This window comes from Manis javanica, chromosome 8 (genome assembly GCF_040802235.1).
Source record: "Manis javanica isolate MJ-LG chromosome 8, MJ_LKY, whole genome shotgun sequence".
NCBI classification, from domain to species: Eukaryota; Metazoa; Chordata; class Mammalia; order Pholidota; family Manidae; genus Manis; species Manis javanica.
In genome coordinates this window covers 48,958,058-48,977,209 of record NC_133163.1, presented here as the reverse complement: position 1 = coordinate 48,977,209, position 19,152 = coordinate 48,958,058, and the positions used below count along the sequence as shown (strand labels likewise).

Sequence of the window (19,152 nt, the reverse complement as noted above, 5' to 3'; positions counted from 1 at the left end):
CTGGAAAGAAGAAATCAGAGAAGCTGTAAACTAGAGAAAGTAGTATCATGGGAGTCAAAAAGACAAGAGGGGGATTAACAAATACTATAGACACATAAATATAAATCAAAATATCTACTTGATTTGGCAATTTAGCTCATTGTCAAGGGCAGTTTTTTAGTGTTACATCTTGATTAGAACACAGATGGCAGCAGTTTGGGAAAAAGTGGTAAAAATATGAAGACAACTGGCTACACATAGAAAAACTGAAAGGGAGGCAAAGCTAGAGTAAAGAGAGGTTTCTTTATATATTTGCTTGTTTTAGGATAATAAAGGTTTGACTATATTCATACGCTAAAGGAGAAGAGCCAGTCTAGACACAGGAAGTTTCTACAGCAGTAAGTAGTCAAGAATGAACACCAATGCAACCTTTGTTATGTTTGAAAGAGTACAATAAAATTTTATTTGTCTCCCCACTTACCTTCATTTTATCTAACTGCATTACTAAACCAATTAACTTGCAAACTTCCTGTTAATATATTTATTTTAAATTATAGGCTTAATAAAGAAATTGGTATGAGTATATATGAGGATATTCTCCATTCTTTTAAGATTTCAGTTCTAGCTCCTTAGGGAGTAAGATCCTGAAATAGTTCTCCATATTCATCTCTATATCCCAGATCTAGAATGTGCCAGATTCTTCTGGTCAATCAGTATTTGTGATTGTAGTCTACAAAAGATTTCTACATTAAGGACAGATTAAAAGAACTCAAGACAGAACATAGAAGGCAATCTAAAACAGGCTTAGATTTAACAGATTTTGAATGATTGGTGAAATAGTTTCTTACCTGCTTCATAAAAGCATTCAAGAATTATAATATTTGAAGAGGAAGATAATGAAATATTTCCTTAGTTGCTTTATAAAAAAAATAATAACATTCAATTTAAGTTCACCTGAAAGTGTAGAGTCACTGCAGGTCTGGCCATCAACTTACTGAAATGTTCATTAAATTTTGGTGAAAGAATGTCCTGTGATAATGTTTCATAAGGATCAAATGCTTGCTCCTATTTTTTTTTAAAAAAAGGAAAATATGTTAGATTTTAAAGAACATAATGGCACAGATAACTAAATGGCAAACTTTTATTCAAGTCTTCAAATAGGTTTCAGAACTTTTGCTCTCTACTTTTCAAAGCTAAACAGTAACTATGGCTGTAACTGGGAAATTTTTTAAAATGTAAGTAGTGATCTTGAAGTGATAGATGACAAGAAGGTTCCTTCTTAAAATGGTCACTGACTATGTGGTCACAAGTATCAAACTGTTAAAGCTTATGCATATTTATCCCCAGTAAATGGAAACAGTATTAGTAAAAGAAGGCTGGGATTTGAAATTTCAGTTAGGCTAACTAAGTCAATATGAATTTATACAAGCAAAAAGTGTTATCACTGTTTTATCCACTTTTCACACTTCTCAAAATTAGAAGAGTAATATACAGAAACTGCCCATATTTTGTCCAATGTAATTTTTAAATAAAATTTAAATAATAATCAATATCCTCCAAAGTTTAAGCTAGAACTAAGAGATCTGACTCATTTTTTTATTTTAAAAATATAGTATGGTTTTCAGAAAATAATGATTGATGAGAATAGAGAGAATTGAAACTCATATCCACTGCCAGTAGAAATATAAAATGGCTTATTTCCTGTGGAAAACAGTTTGGCAGTTCCTCAAAAAGGTAAACAAAAAATTAACGTATGACCCAGCAATTTCATGCTTAGGTATATACCCAAAGGAATTGAAAACAGGGACTCAAAGATATACTTGTATACCAATGTTGACTGCAGCATTATTCACAATAACTTAAAGATGGAAACAACATAACTATCCATATAAATGGATAAACAAAACATGATATACCCATACAATGGAATATTATTCAGCCATAGAAAGTAATGGAGCTCTGGCACATGCTATAATATGGATGAACCTTGAAAACATGTTAAGTGAAATAAGCAGATACAAAAGAATATATATGATTCCATTTATATCATATATCTAGAATCAGCAAATTCAGAGACAGAAAATAGATTAGAGGGGTCAGGTGAGGGAATAATAGTTATTGCTTTAATGAATACAGAGTTTCTGTTTGGGGTGATGAAATAATTTTGTAAATAGACAGCAGTAATGGCTATATAAAATTTAATTAATGCCACTGAGTTACACACTTAAAACACTTAAAAATTATTAAGAAGGCAAATTTTATATCTATTTTACAACACTTAAAAACAAAATAAAAATTAGAAAATACATTATGTTTCTGAACCATGGTATCCTTCAGAGTACAGCAAGCAACCAGACTACAAATTAATATGCTAAGGTTCATAACAAAAAAGTTACTAGGAAAACTTTCTAATAGGAACAAAGGCTGAATATTTTGTTTAGGTATCAGTAACTGAATACTTCTATACTACCAGTTTCGTTGTCTACAAAGTGGATGTAATAACAGTGATCTATAATTTTAGAAAAATAGGCAAAATTTAGAAAATGGGGAATTTTTTTACATAAAGAAAACTAAAGCACTTTTAAAGCCCTGTTTCCACCCCACCCAAAAAAAAGCCAATAAGTATGAAAAGATGTTCAACATCATTAATTTTTTTAAAAAGGCAGAAATGAAAAACAATGACATGCTTTTTTTTCCCATTTGACTGGCAACAATGAATGGAATAATACCCAGAGTTAGTGAAACTGGGAAAAGAGAGGGCCTGCACATACTGTAATTTAGCTGGAAGTAAATTTGGCAAAATCTTTCAAAGTACCTAGTCTTTAGTACTATAGTTCCACTTCTGGGAATATACCCTAAAATAATTATTAGACTATGAAGGCAGAGTATAAATACATTTGTTGCAGTATTGTTTACAATAAAAAAACAATGGAAACAACCTACATGTTTATTTGTAGTAAATAGTTAAAACATGTTATGGTGTCTCCATATAACATGGTACTAATTCAGACTTTAAAAACTGTGTTGAATTATGTTTGTTAATATGGAAAATATTCATGATATATTGAGTGAAAAAAGCAGGTTATAGAAAGTAATATTCTATTTCTGTAAATACACATAGGTTGGTATGTTTGCAGAGAAAAATATTTGTCAGGATAAATAATAAATGTAAAGTTAAGTCATTTCTGGGTGTTACAAAATGGAGTAATTTTCATTTTATTTATATTTGTCTCCATTTTTCTTAGTATTTTTACAATGAGCTGCATTACTTTTATTTATTTATTTTTTTTGAGGGAAAACAACTTTGAGTTTATTTTACTAAGTTATTGTTGCTTTTTAATTGAAAGAGTAATACATACCATGGTAAAATTCAAACAGTACTAAAGATACACAGTGAAAAACTACGTCTCCTTAACCAGAGTGAACCACTGTTAATAGTTCTTGTATATTCGAGAATTTTTTTGTGCCATTGTAAGCTTATATATTTAATATTTCTACTTTTTTTTATATAGTTAATATACAATTACTTGAACAACATTATGGTTACTAGACTCCCCCTATTATCAAGTCCCCCCCACATACCCCATTACAGTCACTGTCCATCAGCGTAGTAAGATGCTATAGAATCATTACTTGTCTTCTCTGTATATACTGCCTTCCCCATGTCCCCCCTGCCATGTTATGTATGCTAATCGTAATGCCCCATTTTCCCCCTTATCCCTCCCTTCCCACCCATCCTCCCCAGTCCCTTTCCCTTTGGTAACTGTTAGTCCATTCTTGGGTTCTGTGAGTCTGCTGCTGTTTTGTTCCTTCAGTTTTTTCTTTGTTGTTATACCCCACAGATGAGTGAAATCATTTGACACTTGTCTTTCTCCATCTGGCTTATTTCACTGAGCATTAATACCCTCTAGCTCCATCCATGTTGTTTGCATTACTTTTATAATTACTTAAAAGACAACAAAATGATTTTTACTTTGGGAAAATATTAAAATATAAACCTCCTTTTCAATTTTTGGAAATTAAGACTAAAAAAAGCTAAACAGCTATAGTGAATAAAATTCCCCTTTTTTTTACCTTAAATGTATGTGCCATTAAAAAAGAAAAACCTATAAACATTACTACTCTAGTGTATCAACTTCCACTATAAATATTATAAATACACTATAAGTGTCACTATGAATACAGACAATGTAATTTTTGTTTACTATTGGTTAAATCTTAAATTTCTTACCATAGCCAGCAAAGTCTTTTAATTGGTACAGAGATATCTTACTAAATTTCTTAATACAGCACTTAGAATTTAATGAGAACATAAAATAGTTTTGCAAACTTACCTCTGCCAGATCCTCAAAACAGCTGCCAGCTAAGGGATGAGGACTGCTTTCATCAGTCATTTCAACTGTGTCTTCAATCAAACCTAAGAGTTTCACAGTCAATTCATGTATGTCTGAGATGTTACTGAAAATCTTTTCAATATCCTAAAAAAAGAAAAAGAAAGATTAAGACATGTGAGACTGAGAATTTTGTTTAAAAATTATTAAATATAAGAAATGTAAGTGTTAAGGGTATATTCTCACCCAATGGCATACTAATAAATTCCAAGGTATCTAATATATTCCAAAACATAGCAAAAATCCATCACGAATAAGGAAAGGAAATAAAGAAAACCTTGGATTGATTACACACAGTAAATTTACTGGAAAATACAGATTCTAGATAGTTTTTCAATAATTCTAAAATATATTGTAGATGATCCTAAGCAACTCTTCTCTTAAAAATCCTAGCATTTGAGTATTTTAAAACTGGCTAAGACACCAAAAGTCTTAATCAGAGTCTTATAGAGCTGGTTAATGATGAGAGCTGGGATCGAAATGAAGATCTAGCTCCTAATCCAGATACAAACCAGCTTCACAATTTGTGGCCTGTCTCCTGGATTTGAGTAGGAATTAAAGATTTCATTCAAACTCCCATGTATGAATTATACCTGGATTAAGACATGCTAAATCCTCTAGACACAAACAAACCATATGGCTCATTTTCCAGGTTATGACCAACTGTTATTCACTCTGGTATCTTACAATGGAAAGATTTCAGACTACGCAAGCTAACAGACCTGAGCTTGGATCATGGTCCCTAGTAACCCTGGAGTAGGTCACTTACCATGTTCTGGGTACTGTTGTAAGTACTTGACATGTAATCTCCTAACAGCCTTATTAGAAGGTACTACATCATCCTCATTTTATGAATGAGGAAACAGGCAGAGAAGTTAAGCAACTTGCTGAAGGTCACACAGTTGGAATACTAATACCTACCTCATAAGGTTCTCAGAAAGAACCTTACATGAGACAATTTCTACAAAATTCTCCTGGCACATAACAGGCCCTTCACAAACTTGAGCTTTCTAAAGACATAGGAGTAGGACCCAAAGGAGTAAATTAAGATCAATCTTAAATCATTCATTCCTTTATCAAGTATTTGTTGAGTACTATGTTCTGATCTCAGAAAATCTTTATTTTAAAAGTTTAAGCTAAAAAAGTCTATGTTAGTCCATGCTTTAAAAAAATTAGATATATAGAGAAGAGATTCTTTCTTTCTCTTGACCCTTTAGTTTTATAATAGAAATTTTTTTATCAAATCAGCACTGATTTAGTGAAATGAGCCATAGCATTAATTCCTGAGGAATGAAAACTAATGGGACACAGAAAAAGTAAAGAACATATTATTCATTACCAGCATTTCTTAGGTTTTTATTCTTCATACTACCAAAGGTAAAACCCAATTATACTATGGTATAAAATTCAAGTTCAACCTCTATAACTAGCTTATCAAGTCATAACCATTTTGTGTCAATTTCCTCTCCAGTAAAGTAGAGATGATAGTACCTGCCCTACCTATCTCGGAGGATTGTTATAAGGTCACTTAAAATAGGACACTACTTTAAAAAACATAAAATGTTGACTACTTAAGGCAGTATGTCCAGTGGAAGGGACTTATCATCAAATGTTAAATGTTAAACATACATACAAAAGAAAAACAACAGAAGCCAATTAAAATACCTTAAATTATCACTGAAGCTCACTCTTTTGGAATAGTATGAAAAAAGCTAAATCATTTCCAGATCTTAAGTACTGAGCCAGCTGTGTCTGCACATCACTTCTATTCACTCATGTAATAGTTATTTGGGGCAGGAAGTAGGGAGGTAGAAAAAAGGCTGATTATAGAGAAGGGCAGACATACAGACATCTAAGGAAAAATAAACCAAAAAGGGTAACTTTAGAAAAAGTTGACTTTAGAAGCTAGAAAGGGAAGCAAAATAAGGACAAGGATCCCTGGATCCTCATCATGTTCATTCCAACGCCATCTTCCAAGAAACTAGCTCTACTTTTGTTTGTTTATGTGACATTCTGCATAAACTTTTATTCTTAGAAAGCTCCACTATCAACTTTTTAAACTACTGCCTTAAAGCACTTACCAAAAAACAGGAAAAAGCAGAAGCCTTTCTTTTCTACACCAAACCTCTTTTTCACCCCCTTCAGATGAATGACTATAAGTCTCAGACACTGCATAGCAGAAAAAAATTTCATTATAGTGCAATCACTCTGTAATTTTTTTGTGTGTCTAATTTTCACTGCCATCACAATGTAGCATAACAATGTATGTATTTTAAAAACCCACAAATACTACATAAAAGAATACTTTTGTTTTAGATATTTAGAAAGTATACAAAGTTACTATTTATGACTTTAAGCTGCTATTTGACTTTTGGGATACATGGAATTTCAAACCAAAAAGGTACTTACAGAAGGTTTAAACAGCTTTCTGTCAGAAAGAAAGGTTTCTCGAAACACTTTTATGATCATATTTAGTTCCCGCAGATACTGTCTTTCTTCTGCAATTTCAGTTCTGACAAGGTCATAATAGTTTAGTTCACCTGAAGAACTAGGTTCATCTTCACAGAGAGAAACCAAACCTATGTCATCCTGATCAAACATGTCCATCAAAACCTGAGAAAAAGAAATCAATAATGTATAAACTTATTTTATTTACTTTTATAAAACTTTCTCAAAGTACTTGGAATTAAAACATTAAACAATGAGTTGTATCACAGGCTAATTTATATGAGAAAATTCCAAGTAAGAGAAATAGAAAAGTTAAAGGGAGAAAACATTCCAATAAAACTGGATATGGAAAAATAGATATTTCTGGAAGGCAGACCTAAGTGAAAAAATATGTGTGTACATACACATATATGTGTTTAATACATATATATATACATACATACACACACACACACACACACATATATATATATATAAAATAGCAAAAAAGAGCACATCTTTGGAAAACAATAACTGGAGCCAAAATCCCAGTTCAACCACTTACTCCTCATGTAAAATATTAACTGATGAGAAAGCCAATGAGGTAATATACCTAAAATACATATTACTATGTCTGACAAATAACAGATATTCAAAATGGTAGTTCTTTGTCTCATTGTAAGGATGGTTATTATACTTAGAGAGAAATGAAATGACACTATTGTAGAGGTACATGATAGAGGCACTGTGATGCTTCTGGTGGATACTTACTAGACCAACAGCTGCCATTAAGCAATTAAGGATGCTTACACCTATTTGGGGAAAGACAACTGCTAGAAGATCAGTTACACACAGAAGGATTGATCAAATAAGAAAATACATTAAGAAAAATGGAAGCAGGTTGCTCACCATCAGGGAAGGGAGTTAAAAAAGGGGAGACTAAAATGAACGCTGAGTTGTGGTACTGAGTTTGAACTGGAGAGATTGGCGAATTCATGTAAAGACAGGTAACTCTTTTTCAGTAGGTACAGGGATGTTGAGCTTAGGCTTGAGAGAAGAAAAAAGCAGCAAATTTTCCAGAATTCTTCTACCCACTCAGAATTAGGTAAATGAAGTAATATCTTCTAAGCAAAACTGAATTACCACCTGTCCTATAGGTTCACCCCACCTAAAGGTAAGTTAGTGCAAACATATCACCTATCTTGAAAAATACACAACTTGCGAAAGTACACATGTGTATTAGCTTCCTCAGGCTGCCATCACAAAACAGAGAGATAAGAAATAAGTATATAGATGTGATATACACACACATACACATGCACATATTCCCTAACTCTGGCCTCTAAGAGACCAGAGAAATGACATTCCATAGCCATGAGCTCATTTAGCACCCAGATCTTGGTTTCTACATGTAATTTTCCACTGTAAAGAAGCAGTATTTTTTAGAAGTGACTAATTCTAGGTTTGAGCAACAGGTAAAGAATGAGTTAAAACTGAAACCTCTTGTGATAAAACGAAATGCTCAAAGAAGAACAGGGACAGAGAAGCCAACCTGAGGGAGCTCCAGCAGCCAAATCTGGGAAAATCTGAGTATCAAAATAAGTACTGAAATAACAGATATGGCCCACTGAATAAAACAAGAACCCATGAGTCCTGTTAAAATAAACAAATGATTAAAGTGAGGAACAAGATATTTACAGTCTCAAAATACTCGACAAAATATGTATTAATTACAAAAGGGAAAAGAGTACTTCGAAGTAGAGAAGCCTAGCAGACAACCCCTTGATCAAGGGATCAAAGAGAGCATCATCAATAATAGGACGACACATCAGAATGGCCCATGCCATGTGAGCAAATGCAACAAGAACACAGCATTACCTCTATGACATTCTTGCCAAAAAGTTCTATAATCTGAATCTAATCAAGAGAAAACATGAGAAAAAACTAAAGGGAAGTTTTAAATGATACCTGGTTAATCCTTGTGTCAAAGTCATAAAAGTTAAGGGAAGAATGAGGAACTATTCCAGACTGAAGAAGGATAAATGACTGATTCTGGAATCAACATGACTGATTTTAAATCAACATTCTGCTATAAAACAGGGCATCATTGGGACAACTGAAAAAACTTGATTGGGGTCTCAGGATCAGATTGTATAATGTATCAGTGTTAATTTCCTGTATTTTGACTGTCATACTACGGTTATGTAGGAGAACCCTTTTGTTTGTAGGACACACTAAACTATATTGACTTACCAGTGGTTCAGGGTACAGGGGAGTACCTTTTATTGTACTTGCAACTTTTGAAAACTCTGAGATAAAATACTTTTCTATATTACTTTGCATGTAATCATAATTTTAGAAGTCAAAATAGATATAACAAGGAATTCCTACCATGATATTTAAGTGAAAAATCATTTTTGAGACTATGGCATGGTACAGTGGATCGCCACCATAAGTGTACATCAGAATCACATGGGATGCTTTCAAAAAAATACTGAGGCTTGGAGGCTGAACCCAGGCCAAGTCAAAGGGAATTGCAATATTCTTTAAAAGCTTTCTGATATGCAAAGGAGAGAACCACTGGCATGTGACAGGCCCTGGGAATCATTTACCCTCAGAGGTCTACTTTAGGCATCTTCTGTAGGAACTGTTTCTGATCTTCCCATGCCAGAGTGATCATTTTCTCCATTGCAGCTTTGACTTATTTGTATAATAGTATTAATCACATTGTGCTGCAATTACATTTGTTCACAATAATTTTTATTTCCCACTAAAATAAATTTCTCCTAATACAGGGACTGCTAAGTGTTTTATCTTTAATGTTCAGCACCTGGGCACACAGGTACTCAAAAATGTTGATTGATTTAAAAGGTAAGAAAAAAAGGAGGAAAAGTAGAAAGGGATGAAAAGGAGAGGAAAATAAAGAAAAGACTCAATTTCTTCCTTTAGTAGCTTACAGCCAGGAAAGAAGGAGGTAACAAAAAAATTACCAGAAGGAAGTAACTTCAGCTTGCAAACTCTTTTCCTCTCCACCTGTACCCACTAAACTATTCTGTGAAACTAAGCATATTTTTCAAAATTACTTCTTATAATTCAAAGTACCCGAATACTCTGTATATATTCTCTAAAAATATATAATTCAAACCACTTTTCTTAAACTGGTTTGAGGCTTTGGATATTTTCTCCTGTTGGTAAGAGATTCTTAATGGAAAAAAAAGAGATTCCCATCCTGTCATGTGCTGAAAAACCTGGAAATATTATGGCTGGTCTGTAACCAGCATTTTTCTGTCTCCCAATGCCAGGAATTATAAAAATTACTAATATAATCATTTATAAAAAAAAGACAGGTATAAGTGACATATAGTCACTATTATTCAAGTTAAGCTTCAATACCTTTTAATACTTACCTTATCTGCACACATTGACACTTTAATGTCCTGCTGAGATATTTCATAATGTCGGATATTAAAAACATAATTACCAGCCAATTTCAGAATATCAGCTGAGATATACTCCAGTACAGCCACAATATATAGGGACACATGGTAGTCCACTTTATATCCTAAGACTTCCTGTGGAAAAAATAAACAATTTAAAAAAATATCACTATCAAATATCAGTTAAACACTTAACATTTTTCCTTTCTATAAACTTCCTATAAGACAAATATAATATCTAAACTTACGGGCACCACAGAATATAAAATGAATCACTTGTCCCATTATCAGGTGTTTTTTATTTTTTTTAGAGACATCTAATCTAACAAATTTGCCTTTGGAGTCAAGCAAGAAGAGACAGTTGATTCTACTACAGAAATCTTAGACTGGATTTCAGTGAAATCCTCTTAAGTAATACATTATCCAAAACCCATTTGACAATTATCTGCTATCTTCAAGGACCTTGCTTTAACCAATATCCCTACATTAACAATGGTTTCTACGGAGGATGTGTGTATGGGAGTGGGGGAGGGAGGAAGGGATTGCTATGATCAAAGGGATAGTCAAATCTACATATACCAAATGTTTTCTATAGACTAAATAATATTCCCTAGCCTACTTTTCCAATGTATATAAAAATATCTGTGATAAATACAGATTAATTTAAAAAGTTCTGAACTCACAGCTTTTGATTTTATATATTTTCTTAATCAACAGAAGGTTGAGAATCACTCAGGAGTAGCAATCATGAGAATATGCCACAAAGATGAATTATTGCTTATCATTAACTTTTAATATTATTTTAAAGGCAATCTGACTTTATCAGAGTATATTTATTTTTACCCTGTACACATATTAAGAAATACATATATATATACTTATGCAAGTGCACACACATACTAACATAGGTCCTGCTAAACACTATATAAATACTATAAAAAGAATTGTTACAAATAACTTTCCAATTTTTAATTTTTTTTTTATACCTTCAATGAAGGATGGATTTTGTCCACAGGCAATAAAAGAGGATTTCTTCGTTTTCGTTTCTCTATGGCAGATTGTGCATCAGCAATAGCCCACTTATCAATTGGATGAGGAAAGGTCTTTTGAACTCGTTCCTGTTCAGATCACACAAGTACTAATATTAACAGAAGTGCCCATAAATAGAAAATTAACACAAAATTAAACTTTATCATCCTTCATGTTAGCAGATAATAGTGACATACCATGTTCTGATTCCTGTAGTAAGTGAATTTTTGTTTTTAAAAAATCAACAGGACTTACCAAGATTTTTCCATATAGTTCCCATGGGTAAAGAAAAAGGTGAAGTTTAAACAGAAAGCTTTAAGCATAAGCCTAATTAAGATGGAACTGGAAATGGGAAAAGTAATATTATTAGAAGAGATTAAAGCTAACATGAAAAACTCTATCAGTTATTTTACAATAAGGTTCCTAGGGTTAAAATTTACTTGGCTGAAGTTTTAAGATCATTATTATTAATTATTATGTAATCACTCTCCTTTTGCTAATCTCACAGTTTCAAATATAGAGAAAAATTTTAGACAGAATTGGTATCATGTGCCTCTTAGAGCATCAAGTGGGTTGTGAGCTCAGAATGGCCTAAGGAAATACATCTCTTGGCAAAAACAATCCCACCAAGTCTTTCAGGTTGGCATGAATAATGAGAATTAATGATAACTGAATCCAACTTTAACTGAGCAGGATTTCCTATTTTTAAAATTATATTCTCAGCTATTAGCATATTTAGCTATTGAGAAGTTTGCTTTCATTACATTTATTTAATATCCAAATCTTATAGGAGAGAATAAGGAAACAAATGCTTCAACTCCCAAAGTCCCTGAAAATCTTAAAAGCTCAATCACTCCAAATTAAGATTTTCCTTTATACTGTTGCCTTATTATGGAAACAATTTTCAAAACAAAGGTGATGTAAACAGTATAGTACAAAGTAATTTTTATAAGTTATACTGATAGATATTTCTAAAAATATAAAAATACTCCCATGTAACCAAGCCAAAACAAATATTTGAGCACTAATTCATATATAATCTTTAGGGGTATATATATGTGTATATTTTTAATCAATGAGTAAATACCCTTAAGATTTATTGAATTCCTTTATTAAGGTACTATTTACATGCAGTAAAATGCACAGCTCTTAAGTGCACAATTCAATGACTTTTTAAAAATGCTTACATCTGTGTAACCATCACCCTAGTCAAGATAAAGAACATTTCTATCACCTCAGTGTCCATCCTTCATACACAGTCACCAACTTGATTATATGGCATCATTAATTTTATCTGTTTCTGAACTTCATATTAATGTATCATACAATATGTACTCTCTGGAGTCTGGCTTTTTTTTGCTTTATATAATGTCTGTGAATTGCATCTTTGTTATTGTTCATATTAATAGTTCATTCTTTTATTAATGAGTAGTATTACATTTTATGAATCTAGGGGTATACAATGCTTACCCATTTTCTTGTTGATGAAAATTTGAATTGTTTCCAATATTTGACTACTATGAATAAAACTGCTTCAATATTCATGCATAAGTCTCTTTGTGAACATATATTTTCATTTCTCTAGGGTTAAATATCTAGGAGGAAAATTGCTGGGTCATAGGCTAGATACATATTTAATTTTACAAGAAAATGCCAATCTTCCAAAGTGTTATATACCATTTAGACTCCCACTAGTAATGTGTAAGTTGCTCTACATCTCATGAACATTTGGTGTTATCAGTCTTTAATTTTATGCCTTTTATGGGTGTGAAATGGTATTGTGGTTTTTAATTTCTAGTTCCTTGATGACTTACAAGCTTGAGCACCTTTTCAGGTGCTTATTGGCCATTAGTATATCTTACTTTATTAAGTGTCTGTCAAGACTTTTGCCCATCTAGGGAAAGGAGTATCTTTTTATTATTGATTTGTAGTTTTTAACATATTCTGGATACAAATGCTGTGTAAGGAATATATAGTGGAAATGTTTTCTCCTAGTCTGTGACTTGCATCTTTTTTATTTCTCATCAACTTTATTCCTTAGTACTTACTGTGTTTTGAGTCCTCTGCAAAAATGTATTTGCTTAACCCCAAGTTATGAAGATATTCTCCAGTAATTTTTCTTCTAGGAACTTTATAGTTTAGCTTTTTATGTTTAAGACTATGATCCACCTAGAATTCATTTTTGTGTGAGTTAGATTTCAAGAGTTTTCCTCCCACAAATTTATTCACTTTTTTAGCACTGCTTTTGCTGAAACACCTTCCTTTACACATTGATTTGCCTTGATATCTTTGTTGAAAATGAACTGACCATATATTCCACATATGATTTCAAGGGTTTTACTTTCTACAGTAATTTAGAATGATACAGATTTAGATAGAAGAGTTAATTTGTACAGTGGTTCAGTGACTTTTTTAAATAACAAAATAGTTTTTACCTCCACATCTTGAACAGTCCTTGGTTGGGCCATGCATAATTTATTAAGCAGCTGAAAAATCAGTTCTTCAATATAATAGAGAGATTCTTCATTAGCTGAGAGATTAGGATGTACTTGCTCCTGAACCTTTAAATAAAAAAGTTCTCAGTTACATTACAGTCCAAATAATATTTATTGAACAACAGTCAGAGAATATTACATATAATTCAGAACATTATTCAAACAGACATAAAACACAAAAAGTATGGGAAAATAGCCCTGTATTTGTTGGTCTCTTAAATTTTTCTTAACTCATAGACCAGTGTCTTTTAAATTTTTTTGTACCCTTTGAAAATCTACTGAAAGCCATTCCTCCTTACCACCAAAGAAGCATATACACATAAATATTCTATACAATTTCAGAGGAATCATGAATACCCTGAAGTTAACTAATAGGTCTACTAGAAGTCTATGAATACTAACTAGGTCATGAATCCCAGCAATAGAAGTATCTCTGAAGGACCGTACTACTTAACAATTATAGAGCTGCTCTGCCAAGTAGGTGCTAGTCAGCTTTCTTTTACAATGGCATATGCTCCTTATTGTCAACAGATAGCTGGGCTGAGCCTTGTTAAATTTCCTAAAGTTAGAACCTAGAAATCTGTCCTAAAAAATAACCTAGTTGTACTGGATATGAGGAGTGAAGTAAAAGACAGTGCCTAGCATATAGCAGATGTCATGTAAATATTTGTTGAAAGAATGATTGGAGTAGTAAGTATTGCTCTAACTTTATATGCCATGGTATTAGAAGGATATCAGTGCCACTGACATAAAAAGTTAATAGAAAATTTAAATAGTTTCATAGTTATTTTTAAAAACTTATTAATTAAAAACCTTCCCACAAAGAAAATAGCATGAAGTTGACTACTTCATCTAAATTCTCAAAATTCAGTATGAAATTATTCATTATAGCCTCTTGTTTTTTGTAAGATCATAGGATCTCTAGTAAAGTCCCTTCCTTCATTCCTAATATTAGTTGTCTGTATGTTCATTCTTTTTCTTATCGGTCTCCCAAGAAATTTATCAATTTTATTAATCTTTTCAAGGACCAACAATTGACTTTGTTGATTCTTTCTATTTTGTTAGTTTTATATTTATTTATATGTTTCATCTTCATTTTTCTTCTGCTTTTTACTTAGTTCCTTTTTCTAACTTCTTGAGATACATACTTAGTTCATTATTTACCAACCTTTCTTCTTTTGTAGTATGTATGTTTCCTCTAAGTTTTTCTAAGACTACTTTTGTAAAAAAACCCACAGATTTTCATATGGGATTTTAAAAAATCATCAGTTCAAAACAGCTTCTAATTTCCATTATGGTTTCTTCTTTGAGCTTTAGAATTTAGAAGTATATTTCTTAATGTGTAAACATATGGTATTTTTTTAAGTTATCTTTTTATTGATTTCTAGAATAACCACATTGTGGTCAGAAAACATACTTTCTCTGATTTCTATTTTTTTTAATTTCTTGAGACTTGCTTTTATAGCTCACCATATGGGCTAAGATGACTGCATCAACCAACCTATTAAACACTTAAGGAAGAAATGCAATAATCTTAAGCAAACTTTCCCAGAAAATAGAAAAATAACAAAATAAGACTTCCCAACTTATTCTGAGGTTAGCCCTGACATAAACACTAAAAGAGAGGGCTGCATGCCCCTGGCTTGTTGGTACTGTCATGGTGGGTTTGCTGAAGGCCACAGGCCTTGTGGAATCAGCTGTATGTGAGAGTCCACACAAGAGGCTAAAAATATTGTACACAAAGATTCTTGATGTTCTTCAGTAGATTCCTAAAAATGCAGCATATGGGAAGTATACAGAACAGATTACAAATGAGAAGCTGGAAATGGTTAAAGTGGAACCAGATGTTAAAAAATTAGAAGACAACTTCAGAGTGGCCAAATAGAAGGGGTGATTCTTCAGGCTGAACAGGAACTAAGTCTGGTGAGAAAAATGACACAGTGGAAACCATAGGAGCCTTTAGTGGAAGTCTCCTGCCAGCCAGGAAATGGAAATGGCCAATATAATCATCATTAAATGACTTGTGTGCTGATGGGAAACTGATCTATTTAAATGCTCTGTTAATATTAAAAATGTATCCATACTGTTAACAACCTATAACCAAGAAAATTAATGCAGAACATATTTAGGAGACTTGTTAAAATTGGTAATTATGGTAAAAGGGATGCTGAATCAGTTTTTGTTTTGGAAAGCATTCATTAAAATTACTTCAAAGATGGTATTTTTTTAAATAGAGAGGTTGTGGGAAGATTTGAAAATTAACTAGAAAAATTCTTATAGATTTTCAATGCAGAGGCCTTATTTGCAAAGTGAAGTATTTTTAGTAGTACCTTCAACACACCATTTAATTTTTTTTATTCTGAAAATACAGAAAAATTACTTATTACTGTTATTTAAACAAACTTTTATAGGTCACTGTTTGAAGTGAAGTAGTAGGAGTAAAAAACCATCAAATTAGAACTGTACAGTTAAGGAAGGTATCTGAAAGATTCCTTATTTTCAGTGGTAATTGGAAAATCTTTTCCTTTTCCTTTACATCAGGACAGAGATATAATTTCTGTGAAAGAAGAGAGAAGAATTCCTGAAGTATATTCATCATATGGATAGGCTTATATTCAAAACATGTTAGTTGTACGGTTATAACTTCAAAGTAGAATCACTAAGTAGTTTCCACAGAGTTTCCAGTCTAAGTGCCACTGGGTATCAAACAGAAGATAACTGTTGCTCAAGGCAAGAAGCAGTTGGCAAATTTCAGGTTAAACAAAGTAAAATTATTTTTCAGACATCCTCACCTTTCTTCCTAGCCCCTTATCTTTTCTGAGTACTTAGTTGAACTTGATAGTTTTTACCTTCAGAGGCAGTACTTTGGGTTTTTGTGTTGCTGTATGTGTGCACGGGCATGTGTGTTTCTTTTTTCTAATATATTTCACCCCTTAGAGAGGTGTAAATTGGATGCTAAATAAATACTAAAAGAAAAAAAAAACCTCAAGAAGAAAAATGAAAAGTATAGCCCATCGCTAATGAACGTACAAACAAAAGCCTAAATAAAATACCAACTAACTGAAGTCCATAATTAATTTAAAAAACTATATAACATGACCAAGTTGGTTTATCCCAGCAATGTAAAGTTGGTTTAATGTTGGAAAATCAAGTGATAACAGATTAAAAAAAACACTAGTAATCTCAAAAACAGTATGACAATGATAAACTCAAAGATCTGAAAAAATTTAACATCCATTCATGATAAACTCTCCTACAGAACTTATAATTTGGTAAATGAAATCTACAAAAAAGCTACAATAAACATCATAGTGGTGAAATACTGAAAGGCTTCCTTTTGAGATCAGGAAAAAGGCAAGGATACTAGCTATTATCATTTCCATTCCACATTGTACTGGAGGTCCCGGCTGATGGAGTAGACCAAGAAAAAAGAAAAGTGTAAGAATTAGAAAGGAAGAAACACATTTACAGATGATTCGATTTCCATTGTGATAGTTAATTTATGTGTCAACTTGCCTGGGCCATAGGGTGCCCAGGTATTTGATTAAACATTATTCCTAAGCCTCCCTAAAGGTGTTTCTGGGTGAAATTAACATTTGACTTGGTAGAGTGAGTAAAGCAGATTGCCCTCCTCCATGTAGGTGGACCTCATGCAATCTGTTGAAGGCCTGAATATAAAAAAGAACCTGAGTAAGAAAGAATTCTTTCTTTGTCTGTCTTAGAGACAGTTCTGCTTTGGAGTAAAACTTGGACTACAATTATACCATCAAATCTCTGGGTATTCAGATTACTGACTGCAGATTTTGAACTTCTCTGCTTATAAGTATGTGTGTGTGTGTGTGTGTGTGTGTGTGTGTGTGTGTGTGTGTGAGAGAGAGAGAGAGAGATAGAGAGAGAGAGAGAGAGAGAGAGAGAGAGAGAGAGAGAGAGAGAGAGACAGAGAGTGAGAGAGAGTGTGTGTGTGTGTGTGTGTGTGTGTTTCTGTTTCTCTGGAGACCTCAGACTAATACACCCATGAAGGAAAAGTGGAAAATGTGTAGATAAATTTTAATTTACAAAAAAATAAAGTTTTATTTCTATGTGACACCAATGAAGTTAGAAAACAAAATTTTTAAACATAATTATTTACAATAGAATAAAAAATATATCATGCACCTCAGAATAAATTTTACAATTAGATGTACAAAACCCATAAGGGAAAAACTATAAACTCTTAGAGAAATTAAAGATCTAAATAAACTTAGTATAAAATACTCTGTTCATGAATTCTTAGACTTAATATTATAAATCTGTTCTTCTCAAACTGAGCCATGGAGTTAATAAAATGAAAAACAAAAGGCTTGTTTTGCTGAAATTGACAAGATAATTTCAAAATTTATATGGAAAATTCAAAAGGGTAAGAAAATTAGATATACTCTTTAAGTAGTATAAGGACCTGCTCCAGTTGTTGCTGGAATTTATAACAAAGCTGTAGTAATTATGTATGTGATATTGGTATAATGACAAACAAATGAATTAAACAGGAGAGAGTACAGACATAAGCCTACAGATGTACAGACCCTTGATTTACAATAAAACTGGCACCTCAGAGCTGGGGGAAAGTGTTGGTTTATGGGAAGGCAGAGGAAGTAGGTGAATAGCAAATAATTGGATACCCATATGGCAAAAAATGAAACTCAACTCTATTCACATTTCACACAAAAACCAATTCTAGTTGGATTTTTTAGACCTATTAAATGAATAGAGACCTAATAAAATTCTGATAATATAAAACAAGATAACCTCTTCATGACCTCAGGATAGGAAAGGATTTCCTCAACAGGACACAAAAATTACTACCCATAAAGGAAAGGATTGATAAACTTAATTGCATTAAAATTTAAAACTTATGTTCCCCAAGACACCTTTAAAAAAGTGAAAAGGCAAGTTACAGAGTTGGAGAAGATCTATGTGATAATAAAACAAAAGGGTTCATATTCAGAATACACAAAGAACTCCTAAAAATTCAGTAGAAAGAAAATTTTAGAATCCCTACAGAAAAATTGGGCAAAAATTACTTAAACCAGCACATCACAAAAGAAATTCAAATGACCGATAAACATGAAAGGTGCTCTAGCTCTCTAGCAATCAGGGAAGTGCAAACTAAAACCACAATGAAAATTATTACCCACTCACCAGACAGCAAAAGTAAAAGGTTTGATAATAACAAGTGTTAGTGATTGTATGGAACAGTCGGAACTCTCACACACCCACCAGAGTGCAAAATGACTCAATCACTTTAGAAAACTTAGCCATTATCTATAAAGTTCAAGATATGCATACCCTATAGTCAACAATATTGTAAAAACTTTGTATGGTGACAGATGATTACTAGACTTATCATGATCAAATCAT

General features: G+C 32.4%; 1 protein-coding gene and 1 pseudogene across 2 annotated transcripts in view; one reads left to right on the top strand and one right to left on the bottom strand.

The window, feature by feature from the left end:
• Positions 1-19,152, bottom strand: part of SOS2 (SOS Ras/Rho guanine nucleotide exchange factor 2) — an 87,581-nt gene that overhangs the window by 38,049 nt on the left and 30,380 nt on the right. For both annotated transcript variants that reach the window (XM_037016318.2, XM_073211280.1), the window contains exons 2-7: positions 13,699-13,824; positions 11,221-11,352; positions 10,205-10,369; positions 6,780-6,983; positions 4,314-4,457; positions 934-1,044 (exon numbers count right to left, since the gene is read on the bottom strand). In XM_037016318.2, coding sequence (XP_036872213.1) covers positions 934-1,044; positions 4,314-4,457; positions 6,780-6,983; positions 10,205-10,369; positions 11,221-11,352; positions 13,699-13,824 — 882 coding nt within the window. The remainder of the gene's footprint in view (positions 1-933; positions 1,045-4,313; positions 4,458-6,779; positions 6,984-10,204; positions 10,370-11,220; positions 11,353-13,698; positions 13,825-19,152) is intronic.
• On the top strand, positions 13,839-15,764 carry LOC108391893 (NADH dehydrogenase [ubiquinone] 1 alpha subcomplex subunit 5 pseudogene; annotated as a pseudogene).